This window comes from Molothrus aeneus, chromosome 18 (assembly GCF_037042795.1).
Source record: "Molothrus aeneus isolate 106 chromosome 18, BPBGC_Maene_1.0, whole genome shotgun sequence".
NCBI classification, from domain to species: Eukaryota; Metazoa; Chordata; class Aves; order Passeriformes; family Icteridae; genus Molothrus; species Molothrus aeneus.
This window is the reverse complement of record NC_089663.1, coordinates 291,587-316,823: the sequence shown is the minus strand read 5'-3', so window position 1 is coordinate 316,823 and position 25,237 is coordinate 291,587. Positions and strand designations below refer to the sequence as shown.

General features: G+C 58.0%; 1 protein-coding gene across 1 annotated transcript; it reads left to right on the top strand.

Moving 5' to 3' along the window:
- The first annotated feature begins 3,799 nt into the window (after window positions 1–3,799).
- Window positions 3,800–23,397, top strand: SCARF2 (scavenger receptor class F member 2). Its single transcript, XM_066562363.1, is given in 12 exon segments — window positions 3,800–3,992; window positions 3,995–4,181; window positions 9,358–9,416; window positions 10,900–11,001; window positions 11,314–11,833; window positions 11,931–12,149; window positions 12,522–12,650; window positions 15,016–15,119; window positions 15,209–15,326; window positions 16,694–16,815; window positions 20,937–21,089; window positions 21,400–23,397. Coding segments are annotated over 12 exon segments (3,096 nt in total). The 5' UTR covers window positions 3,800–3,814; the 3' UTR covers window positions 22,605–23,397.
- Window positions 23,398–25,237: the final 1,840 nt, after the last annotated feature.

The following is a 25,237-nucleotide window of genomic DNA, read 5'->3' as shown; positions in this document are numbered from 1 at the left end:
TCCCCGTACATGCAGAAGAGGGGGTGACAGCATGGGAGAGACCTGCTTTTGGGGGACATGGACCCTGCAGGATTTCATGCCTCAAATTAGGGGCATGAATTAGTTTATTAAATTAGTTTTTCTCGGGCTCTGCAGGACCACAGGCATCTCTGGGATTCCCTGCCTGGAGCTGTGGCAGTGTCTCCTTTTTTCGGGGGTCAGCCTCTATACTTGGTGAGCCACCCACACTAAAGGGGTGATGTTTCAGCTTTCCAGAGCTGTTCATCTCCTGCCTTTTCTCTAGTTGAGACTCTTCTGCCTTAAAAAATAAACCTGGAGGGGAGCAGGGAGCTTTGCCTGGAGCAGGGGACCAGAACAGCACTGGTGCAGGAGATGTTCTAGGCCCTGGACTGCCTTCCAGCCTATGCAAGCAGGATGCTGTGACAGTGGCACAGAGTGCCCTGGTGCCCCAGGGGCTGAGCTCTGATGCTGCAGCTGCACCCAGGGTTGGCTGATGCAGAAGCACTCTGAGCTTCTGCAAAGACCCACAGACATCTGTGTAGGAGGGCAGAAGTCCCTCTTGGCCCTCTTTTTTGCAGATAATCCCCTCCCCAGCCCTCTTCCTAGGACAGGACAGCTCTGCAGCCTGGGGCAGTGGTGTGCGCGCCTCTTTGCAGGGGCTGTGTAGGTCTGCAGCTGCTGCCTCCTGAACACCCAAGGCACAGAATGCCCTTGAAACCCCCAAATCCGCGGTTCCCCACAACCTTTCACAGAATGTCCTCAGCTGGAAGGGACCCACAAGGATCCAGTTCCTGGCCCTGTCAGATCCAGGGATCCAGCAAGCCCAACTTCTGTCCCTGCCCAGACCCCCCAACAATCCCACCCTGTCCATCCCTGGCAGTGCTGCCCAAAGGCTCCTGGAGCTCTGGCAGCCTCGGGGCTGTGCCCATTCCCTGGGCAGCCTGGGCAGTGCCAGCACCCTCTGGGAGAAGAGCTTTTCCCTGATATCCCACCTAACTGTCCCCTGGCACAGCTGTATCCATGCTCAGCCAGAAAATAGCAACTGCCACTTTTATTTCTGGGTGCACTGACCCAACCAACACTCCCATATCCCAGGCATTCCCCATCCTGCTCAGTTTTAGCTTTTGCTGCTCTGTTTTCTGCTCGTCCTGGAAGAAGAGGAAGCATGGAAAGGCGGTGTGTGTGTGTAGGACCCTGTGCTGCTGCAGCAGTGGGGAGTTGGAAGAGGAAAGAGCCATATCCTTGCATAAAGCATCCTGACAGCCTGGGCACAGTGAGGATGGTGACAAGTACCCCATATTGTAGGTCCCACCTTGCCCTGCTGTGCAGTCTTGCCCATCCAAGAGGCCATGGGGATTTTTGAACCACTGACAGAACAGCATCTTTTTACTCAGTTTTGTGTTCGGAAATATTATAGTGCTGGGGTTTCTTTCTTCTGGGATGTTTTCCAAAACACAGAAAGACAGGAGACAGGCACCTGGCAGGGTTAGAAATGGAAACTGCAAATAATGGTGTGATGGAAAGCATGGGCCAAGCTCTGCATGGACAACAGCCTGGCCAGGACCAGTGGGAGAGGAGGGAGGGGTGGGTGCTACCTGTGGGATATGCAGTGCCCAGGGCCCGGCAGCACCAGCCAACCCAGAGCATGTGAAACCTCCCCTTGCCTCTTCCCCACAGCATCCTCAGCTTCTCCAGCCTCTTATGCCAGCTGGCAGCATCTTCTGAGGGAACAGCTTATCTCCCTGCCCTGCCCTGGGTTACACGGGTGGAAACGGAGCAGTCAAACTGCATTGCCTGCTAGCCAAGAGAAAGAGAAGTTAAGTTTTTGGAAGCCAAAAAACCATACAAAAGCTGACATATCCTCGCACAAAGCACCAGCACAGCGAAGGTGAAGCAGCGTGATCTTGCCTTGACTCATTGTGACTGGGACAGCAGAGCACAAGGGCTGCTCAGCACAGTGCAGGGGGATGAAGCTGTGGAAACAGCCTGAGTGAGGCTACAGCTCAAGGTGGACACAACTGCCCGGGGGGGCACCACAACCAAACCCAGAGTTCTGCCTAACTTTGGAGCTGAACCTCCTCATCCCTCTTTCCTCAGCAGAAAGGGATGCCGAGCTCAGCCTGAGTCATCCCAAGGAAGAAGCAATTTGTGCCCCTATGGTCTACTCACTCCAGCACCTGAGAGCCGGATGGGGCAGAGGGGACAGGGATGTGGAGGCAGGGGGAGATGGGCAAGGGATGCTACTCCCTGGTGCTACTGCCAAATAGGTGGAATGTGCCAGGGCAAATAGGAGGGGAGAGAGGGGCTGCTACCCTATGGTCACATTCCCACTGGTAAGACCACCAGAGACTTTCCATTGGGAGTCACCTGTCTGAGCAGGAGAGAAGCCTTCACATGCATCAGTATTGCCAATATTGAAGATGGAGAGAAGCCACCAAATGCCTTTGCTCTCTGCTTGATGCAAAGATCCCAAGGTGCTCAGAACCCCCTGATCCTCTCCAGATGGATGCTGCCCAGCTCATGCCTACAGGGATGGAGGCTCCCCATCCACAGGAGGGTGTGTGGTGCTCAGAGGCAGCTCTTTGGGAGATGCACAGTCTGTACACCTTCCCCAGTTCTATGCAAGCCAGCAGTATTGAGGAGACACATGCAACTGTCCAGCTGCATTTGCACTACCTTAAGGGAGATGTCCAGAATGTCCTCATCCACATTTCCCCCACACTGTTATCAGGTGTCCTGGGAGCTCAAAGAGCCTTGAGCTCTCTTGCAAGAGACCATTAAGCTGAAAATCCAGCTGGCACAGGTTGGTGGCCAAGGAAGCCCTGGCCCATTCAGTGCTGCTGCACTGTCAGGCTGAGGAGTTTATTGACTGCCCCACCCTGGTAGAAATGTGGGACTCATGCAGGTGCCCAGGGTGTCCCCCCTGATTCCCAACTGTGTCCTCACAGTGGGTTAACCAGTGGCTGCTCTGAAGCCTTTCTGTCACTGTACAGGGTCCTTGGCTCCACTGCTGCAGGCACCATTTAGCTCCCATGGGTCCTGCATGGCTCCCAACAGACTGGTCCAGGCTGCCAGACACATGGAGATGCCAGATCACTGGAATCTGTGCAGGACCGCTGGACACTGGGGTTGTCACACACCTGGGGCTCCCAGACCTTTGGGGAAACCAGATCCTGCGTCTGTCTCCAGCATCTGGAGCCGCCGGATCCCTGGGTCAGGTGGATGCTGGGGCTTTCAGGCTCCTGAAGGCTGCCAAACTGCCAGGACAGGCTGACCCTGGGGTCTTTGGGCACCCAGGACTGTTGGACCCCTGGAGCTACTGGAACCACAGGTCAGACAGATCTCAGGGCTGTTGTGCATCTCGGGCTGCCGGATTCCAGATACAGCCAGAGCCTGGGACTGCCGGACCCCCGGGACAATCAAAACCCGGAGCTCTGGGACACCCACAGCTGTCGAACCCCTGGAGCTGCTGGATCCCGGGAGACCCAGACCCCGGAGACCACCAGACTGCTGGAGACTCCCGAGGCTCTGCGGCTTCCAAACCGCCGTGACAGCCGACCCCCACTGCTACCGGCTCGCGGGCCATCCACACCCCGAGCCACGGGACTCCCAGGACTCCCGGGAGCTGCAGGACCCCCGGGCTGCGCTGGAAGCCAGGACTCCGCATCCTCCCATTCCCCCTCGGGGACCCTCCCCGATTTCAGCGGCGCTGCCCACCCGGTGGAGCCTCTCGGGGCCGTCGGGGCGGCGCTGCCCGGGGCCGGGGCGGCGGCGGCGGCGGCCCCCGGAGCCTGGCCCGCCGTCAGGGGAACCAATGCGGAATTTCCTGGCTGGCGGCGGAGCCCCTCCCGCCGCCGCAGAGAGGGGCGCGGGGGAGGCGGCGGCGAAGCGATCGCAGCGCGGCTTCCGCCCGCCGAGCGGCAGCGGGGACCGGCGGGGACCGGGGCGGGCGGGGAGCGGCAGCGGCAGCGGGCGGGAGGGCAGCGCCCGGCCCTGGCTGGGCTGTGCCGGCTCCGGCTGGGCCCCGGCGCTCCGCCGCTGATGGCGGCCCGTGGGCTGCGGCCGCCCCGCCGCGCCCGGGCCGGGGCTGCGCTGCTGCCGCTGCTGCTGCTGTCGGTGCTGAGCCGCGGAGCCGCCCAGGAGCTGAGCCCCCGCGGCAGGAACGTCTGCAGGGCCGCCGGGTAGGAGCGGGGGCGGGCAGGTGTGCGGGGCGGGACGGGACCCCCAGCGCCGGGCCGGGGCCACGGGACGGGACGGGACGGGCTCGCCGGTCCATCCCCCATCCCGGGCAGCCGCGGCGCTGGGCGCCTTCCAAGACAAAGTCCGTCCTGTGCGCGGCTGAGGCGGGGGGAGCCGGCAGCGGGGAGAGCGTGAGGAGCTGAGCCCGAGCGGGGCAGGGACGTGGGGGCTGGTCCTGATCCGCGGGGGGCTGCGGGGAACCGGTCCTGGATGCCCCCGGAGCCAGTCCTGGATGCCCGGGGCCGGTTCTGTTGTACGGAGCTGGGTTTGGGTGTCTCTGGGGATAGAGTCGTGAGAGGGACGGAGGGCAATCCTGCATCCCTGGGGCAGGATCTGCGCTGGGGAGCCGGTCTCGGGTGTCTCCGGGAATCGGGTTGCACTGCTGACCCTGGGCTGGTGGGATACAGGATGCTCCGGGTATCATGGTGAAGCTGTCCCAGGCTGCTGGGGATTGTGGAGCTGGCAGCCCCAAGACCGTCGTGTTTGGCTTCAGAAAGTGGGTGCTGGCATTGTCTAGCTGTCCCGGGGTCATATTCTGCCTGCCGGACTGGGGGCAGGGTCTCGGGAGATGGCACTGGCTTCTCCCGGCTCCCACTGGTCTCCGTGTCCCACAGGTCCCTTTACAGAGCAGCATCACCTCAGCTGAGCTGCTCTGCAACACTCAGGCTTGGTGTGCCCAGGCTCCCGGGCCAGGCTGGCTCCAGCAAGAGGGGAGAGAGCCCACAGTCACTGCCTCCCGCCTGGGAGAGCTGGATCCCCTGTGCTTGATGGGGGGCCCAGGCCATAAATGCACCTTTACATCTCGCCTGTGAGGTCAGACGAGTCCACAAGGAAAACATGTGCTTCAAGCAAGAGGGGCCGCATAATGGCTCCATTCAGCAGGGCTACAGGGCGCTGGTGCCCCCTCCTCAAATTACAGCCGGAGTTTCCTAAGGAGGCATTACACGAGCCAGAGCAGCCGTAGCTCCCACCGGTGCTGCTCCTTGACAGCAGGGAGCCGTCCCTCCTCGGGGACATGATCTGCACCGCAAAGCTGCCACTGCATCTTGGGGTGGCAGAGGGAACTTGAGTAGTGTCCCCACCTTGTTCCTTGTATGCTGCCCCACGTGCTGGGGGTGAGGTGCCTGGCTTCTCCCCATGCAGAAGGACCCCTCATCCCCACGGGGTGAAGGTGGGGGAGGTGTGGAACCAGCACCACAGGCCTTGGACTCACTCACTGTGCCACCCGTGGGTGCCATGGCTATGAAAGAGGCACTGGATGTTGAGTGGGACAGATTGGTTGTGTCCATCTTCTGGCAGGACTGGGGCCTGCAGGCAGCCTAGGGGCTGGGGTGATGGAAAAGAGACAGTCCCTAGGAAGCTCAGATGAAGTTTGCATCATTTTCTGTCCCTCACCCTTCTGCAAACCCTTCTTCCCTCTCCACCCACTCACTCGGCACCCACCCCCATCACTGCTGTGTATAGTGCACATGGAGGACTCTCCATACCTTACCATCCAATCCCACCCCAGTGGCCCCAAGGCCCTGATGCTGCAGATCCTGAGGCCAGGGGCAGTGGGACTGGAGGTGGCTTTGGGAGGAGGTCCCAATGTCCTCCACCCAAGGCTGTTGGAGCTTGTTGGACCCTTACCTCTGCAAAGCCCCTCCAGACATCCTGTGGAGATGCCACCACGGGTTTCAGAGGGCTCAGGATTGTGTGACTTCTTGGGACCTGGATCCCAAGTAGAAATTCAAGGAATAATTTAGGGCAGAAGAAAAGGCCATATTTGGGGGTCTTGGGCGTTTTGTGTTCTAAATTCAACTTATCCTTACATTTGAAGTTCTTTTATAACTGGTTTTCCATTGCTATGACCAAAGGTGCCAGTGGTGACAGCCTGGACAACTGCTTTGACCCTGTCCTGCTCTCTTGCTAACGCTTTCTTTTCCTTTGGTCTTTAATTTTATTTCTCTGCCCAAAGGGTTTCTATTTATGCTCATGATCCTATTCCTGCCTGCCCTGGGGATCTGTCTGTCTGTCTGCACCCTGAGGCTGGTGTCAGGGAGCTGCAGCTGGCATCAGCTGGGGAGTGCCAGTGCCTGGGACCCAGTTATCCCAGGAACACTGTATGCCAGCTGGGTGGCACAGAGGAAGATGAGCACTGGGGTAATGCTTGGAAGGAGCAGTAGGGCGGGGATGGAGAAGCACTGGGCATGGGGAGGGTGCCAGTGGTTCTCTGAGCACCAGGATTATGCTGGGTGTCTGCAGGGCTCCTTTGCAGCTCCATCCACTGGGTTGAGCTGGGTAGTCTCACATGGGACCACATGCAGCAGCTCCCAGCTGAGCCCCAGAGTCTTGTTCCTGCTTCCAGGGATGTGAGCCTGCTCCTCATTGTTCAGGGCAGGCTGTGCTTGGTCTGATTGAGGAGCCACCCCTCCTGCCTCAGAGGCCTCTCTGTAGCCATTGGCAAAGTGATTTCCAGGAGCAGTGTAGGATACTAATCCACAAGAAAAATATTCTACCTTTGTGAAAAGCCTGGGATCATTAGCTGAGATCCCAGTGATGCTCAGCATGAGCAGGACATGGCTATGGGGCAGGGGCAAGCCCGGCGTGGAGGACTTGTCGCTGCAGGTGACAGCTCCAGCTCTGCACGCAGCCCACTCCTTTTCCTCCACATCAGCTGAGGTCTCAAGCCCTGGCCACAGCTCAGAGGCAGCTTTTCATTGTTTTTTTTTCTCGGCATTTGTAGTGCTTTGAAGGAAAAAAAGTATTTGCAGAATGGATGTTTGCAGTGCCATGTCCGTGTGGGTCAGGAATGAGCTTTTAAACACATGTCTCAGTTATCCTTTTCCAGTGGTCAAGGGGCATGTGGAGCAAGCCCTTTGTCAAGGAGCTGAGGCCATGAAACACCTTTTAGTCCTGCACCCTGATGAGCATTGGTGACCTGCGGCCAGCACTGACCCTCTGTGGGCTGGCTGTGCTGGGACCAGTCCGTGTACCCCACTGGGAGAAATGGTTTTCCAGTGTCACATCCTGGCTACCTCTCCTTGCCACAGGAGCAAGTTTATTTGTTGTCAAAGCTGCTGATAAATGACATGGGTGCTGAGCAGGGTGTGGGAGGCCATCAGCAGGCAGAGGGAAGGAGAGATTAGCTATCAGGGAACAGATAAGCCCAAATTCTGTGAGGCGGTGGGCTGGCTCCCAGCTGGGAGTGGTTGTGGTGCTGCTCACCTCCTCCATCTCATGGCAGAAGTTTTCCCCTCCTGCCACCGTGTCCCAATAACTCCCAGCTCCCCACCATCAGCTCATCACAAAGGATATTTTTTGGCACATTTCAGGTGATGCCCATTTTGGTGGCCAGGCTGAGCTGTTGGAGGCAGGTTTCCAAGGTGGAAGGGTTTCCTCTGGTAAACCTGTGATGATTTCATTCTAAAAGCCACCAAACTGAATTTCTAAAGGATGGACTGGTGAAAGCAACCCCAGGTGCAACAGTGAGGCTTTGGCCATGCCATGGGAGGGCAAGAGCACCATGGTCCCTTCTCCACCTCTGCTTGAGTATCCCAGCATAGCTGGCAAAGACTTTTGGGGGGCACAGCCCGAAGCCTTTTGCAGAGAAGGACCTTGACTCTGGCCTGCCCTCAGGGAAGTGATTTGGTGGTTGGCCCCCCATTGCCATTAATCCCATGCATTAACCCCTTGCATGCTCGGCGGGGGCAGAGCCCAAGGGTCCCTATGGGGGGGGTGTTCGTGCCGCTGCCATTGCAGCATCTTGGGGCTGCTTCCACAGGCTGCAGAGATGGAGCTATTTTGGGCTCCGGCTGCAAGGCATTTTTTCCAGGCCTTGAATCATTTTTGTGGTTCTTTTCTGCCTCCTTTCCAACTTTTCACTGTCCGCCCCGACGAGGGGGACCCGGTGCTGCCGGCGGGGCCGGGCGGGGCTGCGGCCCCGGGGCCGCTCGGGCCGAGGCGCCGCTGGCAGCTCCCGCCCGGCCCCAGGATGAGGCGGTCTGGCAGCCAGACGGGGTCCTGTGACTGCGCTGCGTTCGAGCGAATACTTCCTCGCTGTCTCCTCCTCTTCTGCATTTGTTACATGTAAAGAGGAAAAGGGTGAAAAAAAAGAAAAAAGAAAAAGCCAGATGCATTCCAGGCTGCAGCGCCAGCCCAGCCCGGGTGAAGTTTTCCTTGACTGCGGCATCGGCCGGGGCTGTTAGCGACCCTCCAGCATCGCTCCCTCCCTGTGGGACCAGGCGGTGTGGGTCACCCCAAGGATGAGTGGGTGGCTCCAGGGATGAACAGAGATTTCTGTGGGATCGTGGGGAGTGTACTCCCCACCCCCAATTGCAGCATCATGAGCCCCCAAACATTTGCCCGGGGGGGGTTTTGACAAAGTGTGGGTGAGATGTCCCCACGTGTCCCTTCCCAGCAGAGAGCTGAGCATCCCTGGCTGAGCCTCTGAGTGGGTCTGAGCCCCCATCCTCGTCAAGCTTGTGCCAAAAATGTCCTGCCTGATGATCCTGTGCCTGGTAGTCCCTGGAGGTGATGGCACTCCAGGACTCTCAAGAGCTCAGGGACACATTCCAGCTGCCTGCAGTTGGCCTCCCCCTGCTTCTACATAGGGACATTCCCTGGGAGCTGGCTGTGTTCCAGCTATTCCAGCCAGGTGGTTCCAACCTGCCTTTGGGATTCCATCCCCAGGCCACAAAGCACTAGCCTGCAATTCAAGTCATGTTTTCCCTTGGGACATTTAGAACCTTCCCTTTTTTCTTTTTCTCTTTTTTTCTTTTTTTTTTTTTTTTTTCTGGGGTGGGGGGTGGGGGAGGATCTTTGGATTTTTTTTATTGTGGAGGTTGCACACATGACTTTTGCTTTTTCATCACTCATTAATGGGAAAAACTGGTCCTATTCTTAGTCCTAGCATCACCTTAATGGCTGGTGGGGCATCCATGGGATCCCCCAGCAGATCCATTAACTCTCTGTGTGCTGGAGGAGGAGCCAAGAGCTCTCCTTCCCCTTCGGAGGTGCAGAAACTGCCAGCAGGATCTCTTACTATCATGGCTTCAGTGCTCCTGGTGGGTTTTTGGGAAGGGCCAGGACTTTCTGAGGGTTGTAACTGTTTGTGATGCTTTTTTTTTATCCCTGCAGCTCCTCAGTTCTCGTGTGCTGCCAGGGATGGAGGCAACAAGGGAGCGAGTGTTTAATAGGTAAACACTAGCATTTTGCTTCATTGGGCTCTGGCCATCCTTCACTGAGCCCTCCTGGCCTCACCACCACTGTCAGGGGCCACCTTGATGTGTCCTGTGGCTGGGACTCCCTGTCCTGGAGCCCTGCAGCCAGAGTCCTGTCTCCCTGCAGTGCCCCAGGCCAACACCATGTGGATGGAATGGGTGCTCAGCCCCAGTGTCAGGGGTCACAGAGCTGTGGGGGTTTCTTTCCTTACCAGCCAGCTCTGGGTCTGAGGACTTGGGGGTGCTGCTCAGGGTCCTAAGGGACAGTGAAGTGTCCTCCAGGGTGAAGGTGCAGCTGCAGGGATGGGACTGAGATTCCTCACAGATGCTGCAGCAGCATGGGGACCTGAGCCAAAGCCAGCAGTGAAGCCGAAGCTGCCCACACCAAGCACGTGGTCTCTTGTGGCCCTCCCCTGAGGGAAGAGGCTGCTGGGGCTGCCAAAGACCACTGAGCTTGGGCTGGGGCCCTAAAAGGTGTCATAGCTCTTTACTGGGGGCCACAGCGAGCCCAGCATGGATGCTCAGCATGAAACCCTGGGAGCATCATTCCCTGCATTGCCACCACAATGGAGGCAGCTGCTCTGGGGCTCCCCCACCCCAGGAGAACTGGAGGTGGCACTTTGCAGCTGGGACCAAAGCACTCATAACCAACTAACCCACTGTGCATGAGCCCTGTAACCACTCACTGCATGTGTCGGGAATGGGATGTGCCTGTTTGGAGGGGAGAAGGACAGGATCTGGCAGGACAATTGGGGGAGGATGGTCCCACAGTGAGCTGTTCTCATCTCCTGCCCCCAAACCTGCTCTAACCTTTAGACTCACTGCTCCTAACCTGTGTAATCTGTCTATTTTAGGGATTTCTATAATATCCATCACCGTAGGTCTAACAACTCCCAGGTAAGGTGGCTGGGATGGGTGGTTGTCTCTCCCTGTCCCAGTGCCTAAGGAAACTTGTCCAGGATGGTGTGGGATCTGCGAGTGCTGCCTGCACCACTTCCTGTGCTTGGCTGGCTCCAGGCATTGGTCTCAGCATGAGGTCCCCTCAGCGGGAGAGGGGCTGGTGGCCTTTGGGGGCAAGTGGCCACATGGGAGAGGCAGTGCTGGGATGACAGTGCCCACAACCCCTCTACTCTGTGGCCCCTTCTCCTCTCTAGCAATACGGAGCTGAGCTGGGACACCATTGGGTGCAGCCTCTGGCAGGGACATGGCTTGGCTGGGTGGCAGGAGGCTGGTGGCTAGGATGGGTGGCATCCTCTCTGGGTGGCGGAGATGGAGCTGAGCTGGGTGACAGAAGGCTGGTGGAATTTTTCTGCAAAGGGGCTTGCCAGGATGGCACAGTGCCGCAGCTCAGCAGCACTCAGAGGGTCACTGCACAGCCCTTTTTCTGCTCTGGGGGGGCCTGGGGGGCTTTAGGGCACAAACACTGGTACTCATGGCTGCTGTCTGTCCATCTGTACAGCCGTGTGCGAGGGGAACTTCACCTGCAAGGAGAACGAGGTATGCGTCAGGCCTGGCGAGTGCCGCTGCCGCCATGGCTACTTTGGTGCCAACTGCGACACCAGTGAGTACTGGCGGGTGCCTTTGTGTCCTCAGGGGGTTCACCGGGGTGGACCTGGCTCATCCTGGGGTGACTTTCCAGAGCAGATCATCAGGGATGGAACTGTGAATGCTCTAGCTCTGCCCTTGCCTGTCCCCTGGCTCTGTTTCCCAGGGCATTGTCCTCTTGCCGGGGTCTCCTCTTAGATCCGGTGCGCTGGGGGGAGGAGAGGGAGGACTGTGGTCAAGAGGTGCTTGGGGGACTGGAGGTCTCCATTGGTGCCTGGCATGGGGCTGTCCCTGTGGGCAGTGCTGAGGCTGATGGCTCTCCCCACAGAGTGCCCCCGGCAGTTCTGGGGTCCCGACTGCAAGGAAATGTGCACCTGCCATCCCAATGGGCAATGCGAGGATGTGACGGGCCAGTGCACCTGCAACCTCAACCGCTGGGGCCCCAAGTGCGAGAACATCTGCCTCTGCAAGCACGGCAAGTGCGACCAGAAGACGGGCAAATGCACTTGCGAGCCAAACTGGTGGGGCCCACAGTGCTCCAGCTCCTGCTACTGCAGCCACAACTCCCAGTGTGACCAGCAGACAGGCAACTGCCTGTGCCAGCCTGGCTGGTGGGGCCGTGGCTGCAACAACCAGTGCTCCTGCAACAACTCGCCCTGTGAGCAGTTCACAGGGCGCTGCCAGTGCCGGGAGAGGACCTTCGGGCCTCGCTGCGACCGCTACTGCCAGTGCTACAAGGGCAAGTGCAACCAGGTGGACGGGACCTGCACCTGCGAGCCGGGCTACCGGGGCAAGTACTGCCGCGAGCCGTGTCCGGCCGGCTTCTACGGCCAGGGCTGCAGGAGGCGGTGAGTGACCATCCCTGCTAGCTCTGATCCGGCACCGGTGGGAGGTGACAGCAGGAGGATTTGGGCTGTGCTGGGTGATGGGTTCCCCTCGTTGCAGGTGTGGGCAGTGCAAGAGCCTGCAGCCGTGCACCGTGGCCGATGGGCGCTGCCTGACGTGTGAGGCGGGCTGGAATGGCACCAAGTGCGACCAGCCCTGCTCACCTGGCTTCTATGGAGAGGGCTGCGAAAAGCTCTGTCCCCCCTGCAAGGATGGCCACACCTGCAATCACATCAATGGCAAATGTTCCCACTGCAATCCGGGCTGGATCGGAGACCGGTGAGTGCAGCTGGGTGCAGCACTGGGTTCTGGGAGAGCAGTGCCTGACTTCCCTGATTCTCCCAGGGAACAGGGTCACTGAAGGGTTTTGCAGCCCTGGAACCAATCCTGGGCACAGTAGTTTGCAGAAGAGCATCCCAGCTTGAGAACTGAGCCCCACTGACCCATCCAGGGTCCGAGGGGCATAGGCAGGAGTCTCGCAGACTCCCTCCAGTTCCATGGCCGTGTCAGTGGGCTCAGTCCATCCCTGTACCCCTCTCCTGGCTTCAGAAACCACAAGCCACCACAGTGATATACAGCCCCGTCTCCGTGCATGTGGAGGGATGCTGGAGGTCCCCAGGTGCTCCAGCCTCTTGCCCTCATCCCTCCCAGGTGTGAAACCAAGTGCCGGAACGGGACATATGGGGAGAACTGCGCCTTCGTCTGCAGCGACTGCGTCAATGGCCAGTGCCACTTCGAGACTGGGCAGTGCCTCTGCCACCCCGGCTCCCATGGCACATAGTAAGTGAGGCACTGGTGAGCTTGCTTGGGGGCACCTCATGGCACAGGTGATGCTCAGGCACCTCCTGCCCCCTTGTGCCCTATGCTATTGCCAGCTGAGAGGTTTCCTGCAGCAGAAGCACTCTTGGGCAATAGTTGGGATGATTGGTGAGCAGAGAGGGAAGGACAAGCTCACAGAGCAGCAAGGGGTGTTGTGCTTTAGAAAAGGCCTGTTTGGCAAAAACAAATCAACAAAAAGTGGTGGGTTGTTGGGGTTTTTCAAGTCAAGGGTGGAATTTCTGTCCAAAAACAGAGAGAAAACCACATCACAGAATTACAAACAGCCTCACAGGGATGGCATTCCTGGGGGGCTCCCACTTAAAGCTCTGCCTCTGGCTGGGGTCTTCCCCAGGCTTCTCCTTCCCCCACTCCAGGGGCACAAGGGCCATCGAGGGTCTACTCATCCTCGGGTAGTTTTTCCCAGCGTGGGGGTGAAATGTTGTGTGAAAAGATGAGGAAAGCATTTTCCACCCAGCTGGGACATGCAGACAGCTCCCCCAGGTCCTGCTGCGTGGTGCTCAGGTTTTCCCAGCAATTAACAGAGGGTGACAGTGAGGATGGGGATTTAGAGCTGGCATCTTGCCCATGCTGGCATTTCACTCAAGGCATAAGAACAGAGAGCATTTGCATTTTGGGGGGTGGTGTGCTGGGGCTTTGACAACTACCTGTGGTGCTGGAACAGTTGCTGGACACTGGCACCAGTTTAGGATGCCCAGCCTGGGCATCATGGCCACCTTTGGTAGCAAAGGCAGAGGTGAGAGGGTCTCAGGGGGGTGTGGTGATGCTTTCAGCACAGTGCCAGAGGGCAGAGTGTGGATTAACCTGTTCTGAGACCCTGGCACAGCACTGGGAAGGTGGGGATGGGGGATGCTCAGGATGCAGCCTTGGTGCTGGAACCTTGTGCTGAGCTGTGCCAAGTGGTGCAGTCAGGCAGGCTCAGGAACGTTCTAGGTGCTCAGGCAAATCCCTGCGACTATATCCAAACCAATGTTTTTGTCAGCAGGGTACAATTTTGCTAAAAAGGGGATTTCTGCAATGAAGGCAAAAGCAACATCCTTGCCATACAACATGTCCTCTCAGCTCTGTGTCAGGAGCATGCTAAAGGAGCAGCTGCTAAAATATTTTTGTGTTCACAAAGTGCTTTATCTTCTCTGTCTTTCCCAGAAGTATCAGGACTCTCCTGGAAAAAAATCACCCTCCTCTGCTCTCCCAAAATCTCAGCCTGGGGCAGAACTCTGGGGCTAAGTGGTGGGGTGAGAGGTTTGGCCTTGCTGGGGGACTATTCCTGCTCCTGTTCTGCTGCTTTAGCTGCCCTGTGCAGCACAGCAGACGCAGGAGCTCAGCACCCATCCTGGCAGGCACATGACAGGCACACAACTGGCACATGACAGGCACACAGCAGGCACCAGGCTTGGCCAAGGTGGCACTTTGCAAGTTGTTGGAGTGTGAAATGGGCTGAGCAGCCTTGGGGCATGGTGCCCAGGGCTGGGGGCAGCTGTGTCCCCAGGGGAGTGGGTTTGGGCTGGGGCCCACTGGCTCCGTCCAGCTGCAGCCACTCCAGCTGGGATGCAGCTGGCAGAGGATTTGGTGCCCAGCAACACTGCCAACATGTCCCAGCTCCAGCTGGGTCCTGCTCTGCGGTACTTGGCCCATGGCTGGGGAGACAGGTTGGGATGGATCTGCTGACACCACGTTTTCCATGCTCAAGCCCTTGAGACTTGTGGATCGGTGCCCATTTATGCTTGTCCCCATCATCTCCGTGACACCATCAGGAAGTCATTTTACCAGCAGTGGAGATTTGTCACCAGGCATAACCAAACTGGAAGGGTCTTAGGGCTGCTTTGTTGTTTTTCCTTCTTGGAGGCAAAAAAAATGTCAATCTGGGCACTTTCCCAGCTTGTGGCCACTGTGGCTTTGCCTGGCTTGGTGTGGGGTGGGGCTTGGAGTGTCGTGGCCACATCACCATTGAGCTGAGCTGAAATCCCTGTGAGTGACATCAGGGTATCTTTAGATGTGACTGCTGGGTTGATGACCTTTCCTAATTGCTGTCTATAATGTTGAAGTGACATGCAGAGAGCAGTAAGAGTGTCTGAGATCCAGCTGGGCCAAATCCCTTGAGTGATGAGGCAAAGCCATTGCATGGGTGATGGGCTCCTGATCCCTATGGATTAAGGGTTCCCCCAGGGTGTGGAGGAGCTGTGTCGGAGCAAGCTGGAGGCGTGCTCCCTGGAGCGTGGAGGGTTTGGGAGAAGCTGGCAGCCAGGTGGCTCCCGCTGTTGTGCCTGGGATGGGGGATGCACTACTCTCATCCAGCCCTTCCCTCCAGCTGTAACCTGACTTGCCCTCCTGGACGCTACGGAGCCAACTGTGCCGAAGTCTGCGGCTGCCACGATGGCGCCTGCGACCCCCTGACGGGTGCCTGCCACATGGGTGAGTGCCAGGCACTGGGGCTGGGCTCTGCCACGGGCTGGGCTCTGCCACACGCTGGCCCCGGACTGAGCCACGGGTCTGCCTTGCAGAGGCCAACCAGAGGATGGGGGTGATTGGGGCAGGGGCCCTCCTGGCACTGCTGCTCATCCTCCTGCTCTCCCTGCTCTGCTGCTGCTGCGTGTGCCGCAAGAAGGACGAAGCCAGCGGGTGAGTGCCGGGGCCAGGAGGGATCTCTGCAGGTTGGGAATGTGGAACATCAGTGGGTTCTGGGATTGACAGGGGGATGCAGAGCCCATGCTGGGACAGTGGTTGTGCAGGGAAACTGAGGCAGAACTGTGCTGCTCACATGACACCACATGGGTACAAGGGTCTGAGCAGTCCTACTGCATCATCAGGGCTGATGGAGGGACTCAGGGTGAGCCCTTACAGGGGAACACCCTCCTGCTCTGACTTTGTTTCTCTCTCGTGGGCCATCATTTCACGGACACCTGCCAAGTCCCCTCCAGTCACTAGGGTCTGGAGCTGACCTGCAAAGCGGGCCCTGAAATACAGCAAGGGCTACACAACACAGCCAAAAGCTTCAGAACAAATACCTGGGCAAAGGGATGAGGCCTAGGGGACAGGGGGGATGCTGACAGTCCCACATGGGGATGGATGATCAGAGCTGGGAGGATGGGTTCCTGCAGCAAGGTCGGGATGCTGACAGCATTTTAGAAGCACCAGGTTAACATCCTACCATGATAATAGGAGTGGGGACAGACTCAAGGCGGGGGGAAAGGTTTGTGCTGCTCAGCAAGAGATGAGGGGACTGTTGGAGCTCCTCCAGATGTAGAGAAAACCCCCTCATGCCACCAGCCACTGCACAGGAATTTTCCAGTTTGCAGCCCTGCAAGCCCAATCCCAGCCAGGCACAGCTGGTTTGGAGAGCCTGCTGGCTGCAGGTAATGATCCTGCAGATAAAGCACAAACCCATCAGGTGAGGAATGGCCCAGGGAGAGGGGAAATGGCTCCAGACAGTTTCCTCTCTCCCAGGGTGCCCAGACCACAATGTCCTCAGGCTACTGGGTGACCCATGGAGCTGTCCCAGAGTGGTTCCTTGCAGGTTCCCTTGAATCAACTCACAAAGCCACTCACTCCTGTAGCTGCGGAAAATTGCTCGAAAATGTGGCCCCAAGAGGCTTCAAAACCATAGAGCAAATAAAGAGAAGCCACGTGTTTGGCTTTGGGTTGGGATGATTTTTTTTTAAGGTTTGGGGTCTTGACCAGACATTGCGGGTATTTTGGGGCTGCACTGCCAATGGCCGTGGTTGGATCCATTCTTCCCACCCTTCCCTGGCACTGCTCGACGTCCTGGTGTGATGCAAGCTGGTTCCTGGGGCTGGCAGCAGCCTCTGTGGGTCCTCAACTCCTTCAGCCTGGGCACACTCCTGCTTTTCATCCACCCCTTTATCACTCCAAAACCCCTTTGCACTTGCAGCATCCCTGAGCTGCTGCCTGTCTCTGTTGCCCATGAAGGCTGTCCCCACCCCAGGAGGGGAGCAGTGCCTCTGATAGTGCCATTACCTTTTCTGCAGCTCCAGCCAGGACCCAGCAGCAGCCAAGAAGCCTCCAAGACGTTTGTGTGGGCGGTTCAGCCGGATTGGGATGAAGCTCCCACGCATCCCCCTGCGCCGCCAGAAGCTGCCCAAGGTCATGGGTAAGGCGCTGGGGTTTGGGGAAGGTGCAGAGAGCCAGGTTTTACTCCTGTCAGGGCAGCACGTGTGGCTCAGAGCAGCCTTTGCAGCCCCAAGACAGGGTGGTGAGCATGGCAGGGCAGTGGCAAGGACACACAGATCCCTGGGAGCATTTCAGTGGTTGGTGTGAGCTCGCAGGAGCTCAGCCCTTTCTGTCTGCAGCTTCTGGATGTCCAAGCACATTTTGCTTTGTGAGGATGCAAAGGCTGTACCTGGTTCTAGAGCTCTGCTGAGTAGATTTGGGTTTATTCTCCTGAGGTTCCCCTGGAGAGGAATGGTCTCTGTTATGCAGCAAGATGCCTTGTTAGTGCTTTGATCCTGAAGTAACCCCAGGAGCCAGAGCATCTGGGCAGATGCCCTCCCTCCTGCCATGTGCAGCAGAGTTGAGGATGGAGGGGCAGAGATTTGGGTTGAGCTTCACACTCTGCCCAGGCACAGAACTGGGTTGTAGGGAGCTGTTCCTATCTGGCAGAGCCCCTGATCTGGCACTGTCAGGGCTGTTGGGGACCCCCTGCATCCCAGCAGCTGGGGAATGCTGTCCCTTGTACTCTGAACTCTCCTTGCAACTCTTCCTAGCATGGGGAGCTGGGGATCTGCTGCAACCCCATTAACTAAACTTTGTGTGAAGGCAGCAATCCCTGCCCTGTGCTGGGATGCATTTCAACCCCAGCCCCCTTCCTGAGCCCAGCCCCTCCCTGGGGCCACGTCCTGGCACACAGTGGCTCAGCCTGAGGCTAAATCCCTCATCCCAGGCAGGACACAGAGGTGACCCCCATCCCAGCACACCAGGCACTACTTCAGCACCCAAGCTGGGGGGATAACCCCTCACCACGAGGGGCACAGCAAAGCCCTACCTGGAGCAGGGTGTGCTAGGGCCCAAGAAACATTCCTGCTGCAAGGATAACAGAGGATCATAGAGGCTGTGTTTGTGCAAGGGGCCAGGGAAGGGCTTGGGGAGGACAGAGGGTGCCTGTGTGCAGTGAGGGTGAGGGGGGCTGCCTGCAGGCAGCTGGCAGCAGTCCAGCTGCTCTGTGTGCACAGGGCAGCAGCAGCCCAAGGAAAGGCTGAGGGTGCTTAGGATGGTCTCAGGTCCCAGCAGGGCTGGGGCTGTTCCTGGAGTCTGTCATGGAGCTGAGAGTTGGCATCTCCCTGGAGGGAAAGGCTTTGGTCAGAACTTGCCTTGTGTTATCTGGCACAGTGGAGTCCATGTGGGCTCCAGCAGCTCCCAGTCCCACTGACACGTGTCTGGCAGTGCCTCCAGCCCCCACAGGGTCTGGGGACCCCAGGGTGACAGTGCTCTGTTGGGTTGCCTGTAGTAGCTGCCCCCCTGATGCCCAGTGACCAGGCTGCCACGTCATGACCGCACCTGGTGCTGTGGAAGCCACAACACCTGCAGAGGCCATTTGTTCCCCATGCTGGTCCTGCCCCAGCAGGGGGGTCCCAGGATTACTGAAGTACCCCATCCCAAGGGTCAAGCCAGTGCTGGAGGTGCTCAGGACCTTGTGGGGATGTCACAGTGAAACTGGTGCTGGCTGGCCCAGGCAGTGGTCACTCTGGATCTGCCCACAGTCCTGGCCATATGTTTGCTGACACCAGGTGGGTTTTCTCTTCTGGGCTCAAACACCAGTGAGCACAAGCCTACTCATAGTAGAACATTCCCAGGTGGGACTGCAGGTCTTGAAGCCCCCACTAGAGCTCATTGGGTGCCTGGAGCCTCAGGGTCCTCCCTCAAAACTGCTCCCCAGCCTTGGCACCAGTTTTGGATCCACACCATCTCCCCAGGGATTGCACCTGAGCTGTCAGCCTGCAGGGCCACCCTGGGCTTGCACCAGCAGCCATAGGGCAAGCGTTTGTGGACCCCTGTGTGTGGGATTTGCTCACGTCACCCTGAAGATGCCAGGGCTAACCTGAGCCCAGCACCCCACCACGTGTCCTCCCCAAGCAGCAAAGCTCAGCCAGCCCCAAGAGTGATGCCAATTATGGGGAGCTTGGGATGAGTGGGAGGGGATGGCCAGGAGGACTCTGGGATCCCTCTCTCATGGTTCTTCTGCTGCTGTTCTCTGCCTCATCCCAGTCTTGAGACCAACTGGCCACTGTGCAGGCATGGCTGGCGTTGTTATCCTGATGCTGTGGCTCCGGGAGATTTTGGGGAGCAGTGACAGGTAGAGATATGTGGGAAGCATCCACATTTCTCTCAGCCCCAACAGCCAGGGAAGAAAAATCCCTGGCAACCATGCTGGAGACCCCAAGCCTCCCAAAGCTTCCAGGTGCACTACATATCCTTATTTTATAATCTGGCTGTGTCATGGGTCTCCCTGCAGTCCTGGAGTCGCCTTGTGGCTGTGAGTCCCAGCCCTCGGCACGCCTCCTCTCAGGAAGCATCTCCCTTCATCCGCTTCCAGACGGCTGCTTTTAATTTTCTCTTTTTGGTTTTTATTACAAGGAAAGCCATGTTGGAGCTGCCGCCTCCCCCTCTCTGGGCCATTTGCTCTTTAAATATCTCTGCTTGGGTTTTTGTTTCTCCTTGCTCTAAGAAGCCCAACTATGCATGGGTGAGTGTGTAGTACTGCTGTCATTTTAACAGCCCTACATGTCTGAAGCCAGATTCCCTAGTAAAGGATAAACATTCCAGTGGGCATCCCAATTACACTAAAAGTTATTTTATTGTAAATCAGGGATGTGCTGCAAGGTTCAAACAGTCCAGGCAGGCTGTTGCAGCATGACTGGGATGCAATTGGGATGTTCAGTCAAAGGTTAAAAATACCTGGTGATACCCATGTACAGCTGGGACCCTCTCTGTGCATGGGGTTTTCATGGAATCACAGACTGTCCTGAGCTGGGAGGGACTCACAGGGATCATCAGTGCAGCTCCTGGCCCTGCACAGACATGCCAATAGTCTCACACTGTGCCTGAGAGCATTGTCCAAACAGTCCTGGAGCTCTGGCAGCCTTGGGGCTGTGCCCATTCCCTGGGGAGCCTGGGCAGTGCCCAGCACCCTCTGGGACCACCCTTTTGCAGCCCTTCGTCCAAAGCAAGCCTCTGCTCTGCTTTGGAGGCGGCCTGTCACTGTCCCAGGGGACAAAAGCCAGTGGAAGGCAATGGGGACAAGTGCATCTACTGCTGCATGGCTCTCTGGGAGCAGCTGGGTGCTGCCTCAGTTCTGTGGGTACCCAAGGAGGCTGCTGAAGCTGTGGGCACCTGGGGAAGCACCTCAGGATGTGTTGGGACATGAGCTGATGCAGAAAAAAGCCTTAAAAAATATCAAGCTGAAAAAAAGGCACTCCAGCCCAGACAACTCCTAACTGCTCATCTTCTCTATTTTGTTTTATTAACACAGTTTTTCCTCTGGTGGTTTCTCTCTTCCTCTTCGCTTCTCTGTGGGTGGCCCCTTGGCAGAGGGGCAGTGCCAGGGCGTGAAGGGAGGGATGCTCCTACTCAGCTTCAGGAAGGATGAAGCTGGCAAAGGGATTGAAAAACGGCAGAATAGGGAAAATGCACATCCCTCTGCTGCAGGCTTCCTTTGATCATCCTGAATCCATGTGCAAAAGCACATGAAAAAGGAAAATTCAGACAGTGATGCTGAAGTGGGAATTAGTGGAATTAAAGTCAGCAGCTAATTTTCTCCCTGGGAAGGGGACAGTCGCAGTGCCAGGACCCTCTTTGCAGGGTGGCTGTGCTGGTTTGCGCAGCTCGTGGGTGACCACCAAGACAGTCACCAAGTCCTGTGGGATGCAGGGTTTGGGTGACTTGTCCCTCCACCATGTGAATCCTCAATTTGGGCAGCTGGAGATGGAGATAGATGGAAGTGTGAGGCTTGAACAGACTCTGCTACCCACAGCGCAAGCATAGGGGATACTCGTCATCACCACTGCTGATTGATGGCTTTTGTGGACACCTGGCTGAGGGACCTTGTGGGACTGTGCAGCAAGAAGTGTCCCCATGCCTTGGAGGCTGTCCCTGTCCCTGACACCCAGCAGGAAGCTGGGCAGTGGGGAGCTGTGTAGCTTCCCACCCTCCTGGCTGGCAGCGGGGACTGGGGGGTTTGGCAGAACTGACACTGACAACAGTTCCTTGCCCTCACAGTGGCCCATCATGACCTGGAAAACACCCTGAACTGCAGCTTCATCGAGCCACCCTCTGTGGTGGAGCAGCCTTCCCCATCCTGGTCATCCCGCGGCTCCTTCTCCTCCTTTGACACCACAGACGAGGGGCCCGTGTACTGTGTCCCCCATGAAGGTGAGCAGTGTGCATGCCCAGGGGACTTTAGGGACAATACCAGGGGCCTGCTCTATGGAGAGCTGTCACTCTTGCATAGTGGGGACCGTGTCACCCTGGTACCTGATGCCCCAGGAAGGAGTGCAGGTTCCAGTCATGCCTCCCATACGGTTTCAGAGCTCCCTCCTCCAGCATTTGCTGCTCCAGAGTTAAGAGCCAGGATATCTCTGACTGGGAGCCTGACTGGTAGGACACTTTCCTGCGGGAGCATCTCAGTCCTTCCCCTCCGCAGGCACATCCCACCTAACACTGCTGTGCTGTCTTCCCGCAGAGAGCATGGGTGACAGCAGGGACAGAGGGACACCTGCCAGCCCTGGGGACAAGCTGGTGGCCCCAGTCAGCGGGGAGGAAGCAGGAGAATACACGTTCCTGAAGGAGACGGGCTCTGTCAGAGCCTTCCCGACCGACAGCAGTGAGACCCCCCTGCTCAAGTCCTCGGACAGCGAGCGCTCCTCCTGCGGCTCGGGGTCGGCCGGCGCCGCGCTCTACGCCAGGGTCGCCCGCCTCTCCAAGCAGTCCAGGGAAGAAGAGGATGCCACCGCGGAGCCCCGCAGCCCCGGGAAGCCGCCGTCCCCGGAAAGGACCAAGCCCCGTCCTCCAGACCCGGCCACAAAGCCCAAAATCTCCTGGATCCACGGCAGGTACAACTCTGGCCAGTCCAACTCGCTGCCGGCACCCAGCCAGTCCCCAGAGCAAGTGGCCGCCCGGTCCGGCAGCCCCGAGCAAGGCCAGGGTTTGGCCAAGAGGAAGAGGAGTCCGAGCGAGACGTCGGCCCATGTGCAGGGCAGAGCAGAGGACAAGGGCGGCGCCCGGAGCAAGGAGAAAGCGCAGAAGCAACCGAAGGAGCCCGGCGTCCCCGAGGGCAAATCCAGTCTCTACGGGGAGCCGCAGTCACCTTCCAAACCCAAGCAGAGGAGCAAAGCCGGCTCCGAGCCGATGGAGACCATCAACGGGGCGGTGCAGAACGCCTTCCGAAAGATGGGCGCCTTCCAGCCGGAGCGGCGGGCCGGGGACACCAGGGATGCTCCTTGTAGCCCCGGCACCAGCAAACCCCGCTCCGAGCCGCTGCATCCCCAGCTGGCCTCCGAGCTGGCCGCCCAACTGAAGGAAAAGACTCAGAGCCTCAACAAGGGGGACGGAGGCATCCGGGCGAACGGGGTCAGTGCCCAGCGGGAGAAGCCCACCCCTCCGCAGAAAGCCAAGCGCTCGGCGGCCGCCGGCGGCCAGAAGACCAGCAAACCTTTGCTGCCCACCTCTCCCCATCTGCAAAAACTGATCCCTGCGGCCGCCGAGACGGCAGCCGGGGAGCCCAAGTGGATGGAGAAGCCAAGTGCCGGCAGCGGCCAGGATCAGACTCTCCCCACTGAGCAGACAGCCAAGAAAACCCCCATTAAGAAGCCTCCCAGGAAGAAGAGCCGGGAAGCTAGCCTGGAGCCCCCCAGGCCAGCTGCTGTGCCTGCTCAGGCAGTGCAGTGACCGGGAACCGGGCACGGCCCCGCACCGGCCGCACGCCGGGAAGAAAGACATTTGCCAGCACAACCAGCGAACGTGGGAGCCTGGACTGGGCTGGGGGCACTGGAAGAGCCTTGATCCTCCCTTTATCCCCCTCCACCTCACTCATCTCCCATTTTTCCTTAGTCCCCCTGCCCTAGGACCCGGTCCCTTACTCTGTGCCCTGCTCCTGCTCTCTGCCCGGGTCTAAGCCCGCCCGCCCTCCCCGCGCGGGGCGGGACCGCCAGGAGCCGGCCCGGCCGCCAACCCGGGGGGCTCCGTGTCTGGCGTATCCCCCCCCCTCCCCTTTTTTTTGTAGCAGTATTATCGACCGCATAAGCAGCGCTTGTTGTACTAGACGTGCCCACGGTATATTCTGCAGTAACCGAGACGCTCGCTTCCCGCGCTCCGCTCCGATCTGTCGGGGTCGCGGAGCACGGGAGAGGGAGGGAGCTGCTGCTTAGTGCCCTGGGCAGTGCCAGAGATGTGCCCCACGTCCATCGCTGGCAGCAGCTCCCCTGCCCCGGCGCCCTCCAGGCACAGCTCTCCACTGCCGGTGCATGCCGGAGTGGGGTCGAGCTGGTTTCGACCGATGCCACCCTCCCTCCCCTCCGCCGCGGCGCTGCTCCTGGCCAGGAGGAAGCACTATTTATGGATGGAGGTGGACGCCCTTTGGGTTCCTGCATCCCATCCAATGGAGTTGGAGGGATTAGTTTGGTATGAGAGAGCCTGGCACCTCTGCAGAGCGCTTTCCTAATAAAAATGTATTTCTTCTGTAGCTGGGTGCCATCTATCCCTGCCCCAACCTTCCCGTGGGCGGGCAACATGCCTAGCCTTGCTTGGGTGCTACCTGGTCCTGAGTGGGATGCAGTGGGGAGATGGATGACCTTGCAGCAGTACAGGCAGGTGGTAACAAGCAGCAGACAAATGGGAGGCAGGTCCCCACTGGGGCTGCTGCTACACATGCTCACCTGCCATCAGAGATGAGCGCTGAGGACAGGATGAGGATCTTCCCTTCCCCCAGTATCCAGTGTTATCCCAGTGGCTTACTGGTCCCGTGGTCAGACACTGCTCAGTGTAACCTGGGTCAGGCCCTGAGGTTCAAGAGAGCAGAGAGCCCACCCCTGGGTCTCAGGGTGCTGGGACACAAATGTGGGGGGGGCATGGGAGTAACCCCCTGCCCAGGGCCTGCTAGCTCTGTCAGCATTTGGGGTCTTCACACAGCCCCAGGCAGGATGGTGCCAGAGAACAAGGCTGGGACAAGCCCAGGGGCAGCCCAGAAGCTGAGGCTTCTCCTACACAGCTTCTGACCAAGATTCCTAAGCAGGACTCTCCCTGACACTAGAATTGGGGCTGTCTGCTTCCGGGGCAGCTGGGGGCATTGGTGCCCACCACTGAGCCATCCTGTTCCCACAGTGGGGGTTGATGTCCCAGAAGACCACCAGACCAAAAGGTCAACCACAGCAATCTCAGAGGTGATGGAGGCAGCTGGTGAACACCAGAATGGGATGAGACCACATGGAACCAGGACTGCAACCAGCCCAGTACAGCACTCAGGAGGGGATGGGGCTCTGGCCCACACCTGGGCATGGCTCAGCATTGTGTAACTGGAGCCAGCACAGTACCTCACACTGTCCAGAGAAGCATCATCACATAACACAAAGCTGAAGAATGACATCACAGCATTGTTTCACAGGCTTCTGGTCACCTTTCAAAGTTCCTTCACTCTCTTTCCCCTTTCCTTCAGGTTTTATTTGGGAAGATGAAGGACAGTGGCTGAAACTAGTCCTGGGACATCACACAGTGCAGAAAAAGGAGTGGATGAATGAGCTTAATGTCGCCAGATACAAAACAGAGAAAATCAATAGAGAAATTGAGACACTGAATCCATGAGACCTGGGATGGCATCCAAGCCCCTCCTTCCACCACGGAGGCTGTGGTTGGACAAACTGAAGAAGCTTCCAAGACACTCAGATTGATAACCACTCATAAGTTAGTAAAAGAGAAGTAAAGGAGTTAAATGCAGGCAATAAAAGTGCACTCTCCTGGAGAGGAATTTTATTCCAAGATTGAACCTGAATCTTCCAAGCTTCAGCTGGTGACTGTTTACCCCATTACATCATTCGGCACCACCAAGAAAGGTTCAACTTTATCATGAAGTTATGTTAGAGGAAATTTAGGCTGATTAACAGGGACTAACACCCCAAGAGGGTGCTGGGCACTGCCCAAGCTCCCCAGGGAATGGTCCTGGCCCCAAAGCTGCCAGAGGTACAGGAGCATTTGGACAGCACTGCCAGGGATGCACAGGGTGGGATTGTTGGGGGGTCTGGGCAGGGACACGAGCTGCACTGGATGGTCCTTGTGGGTCCCTTCAACTCAGGATATTCTGTGATTCTCTGACCTTATCCACTGACTGTTCTCAGAATCCTTCCCCCAGCCCAGCCCTGCCCCCTCCACCTGATGCAATGTGTGCCAGCCCCATGAGCACGTTGATATTCCTTGTCCAGGCCTCTCCAGTTTCTTCACATCCCTCTTGAACAAGGAGACCACATCTGGACACTTCCTTCAGACATCTGCCTGTGCCCTTCCCAGCAGCTCCCACTACGGGCTTTGCCTTG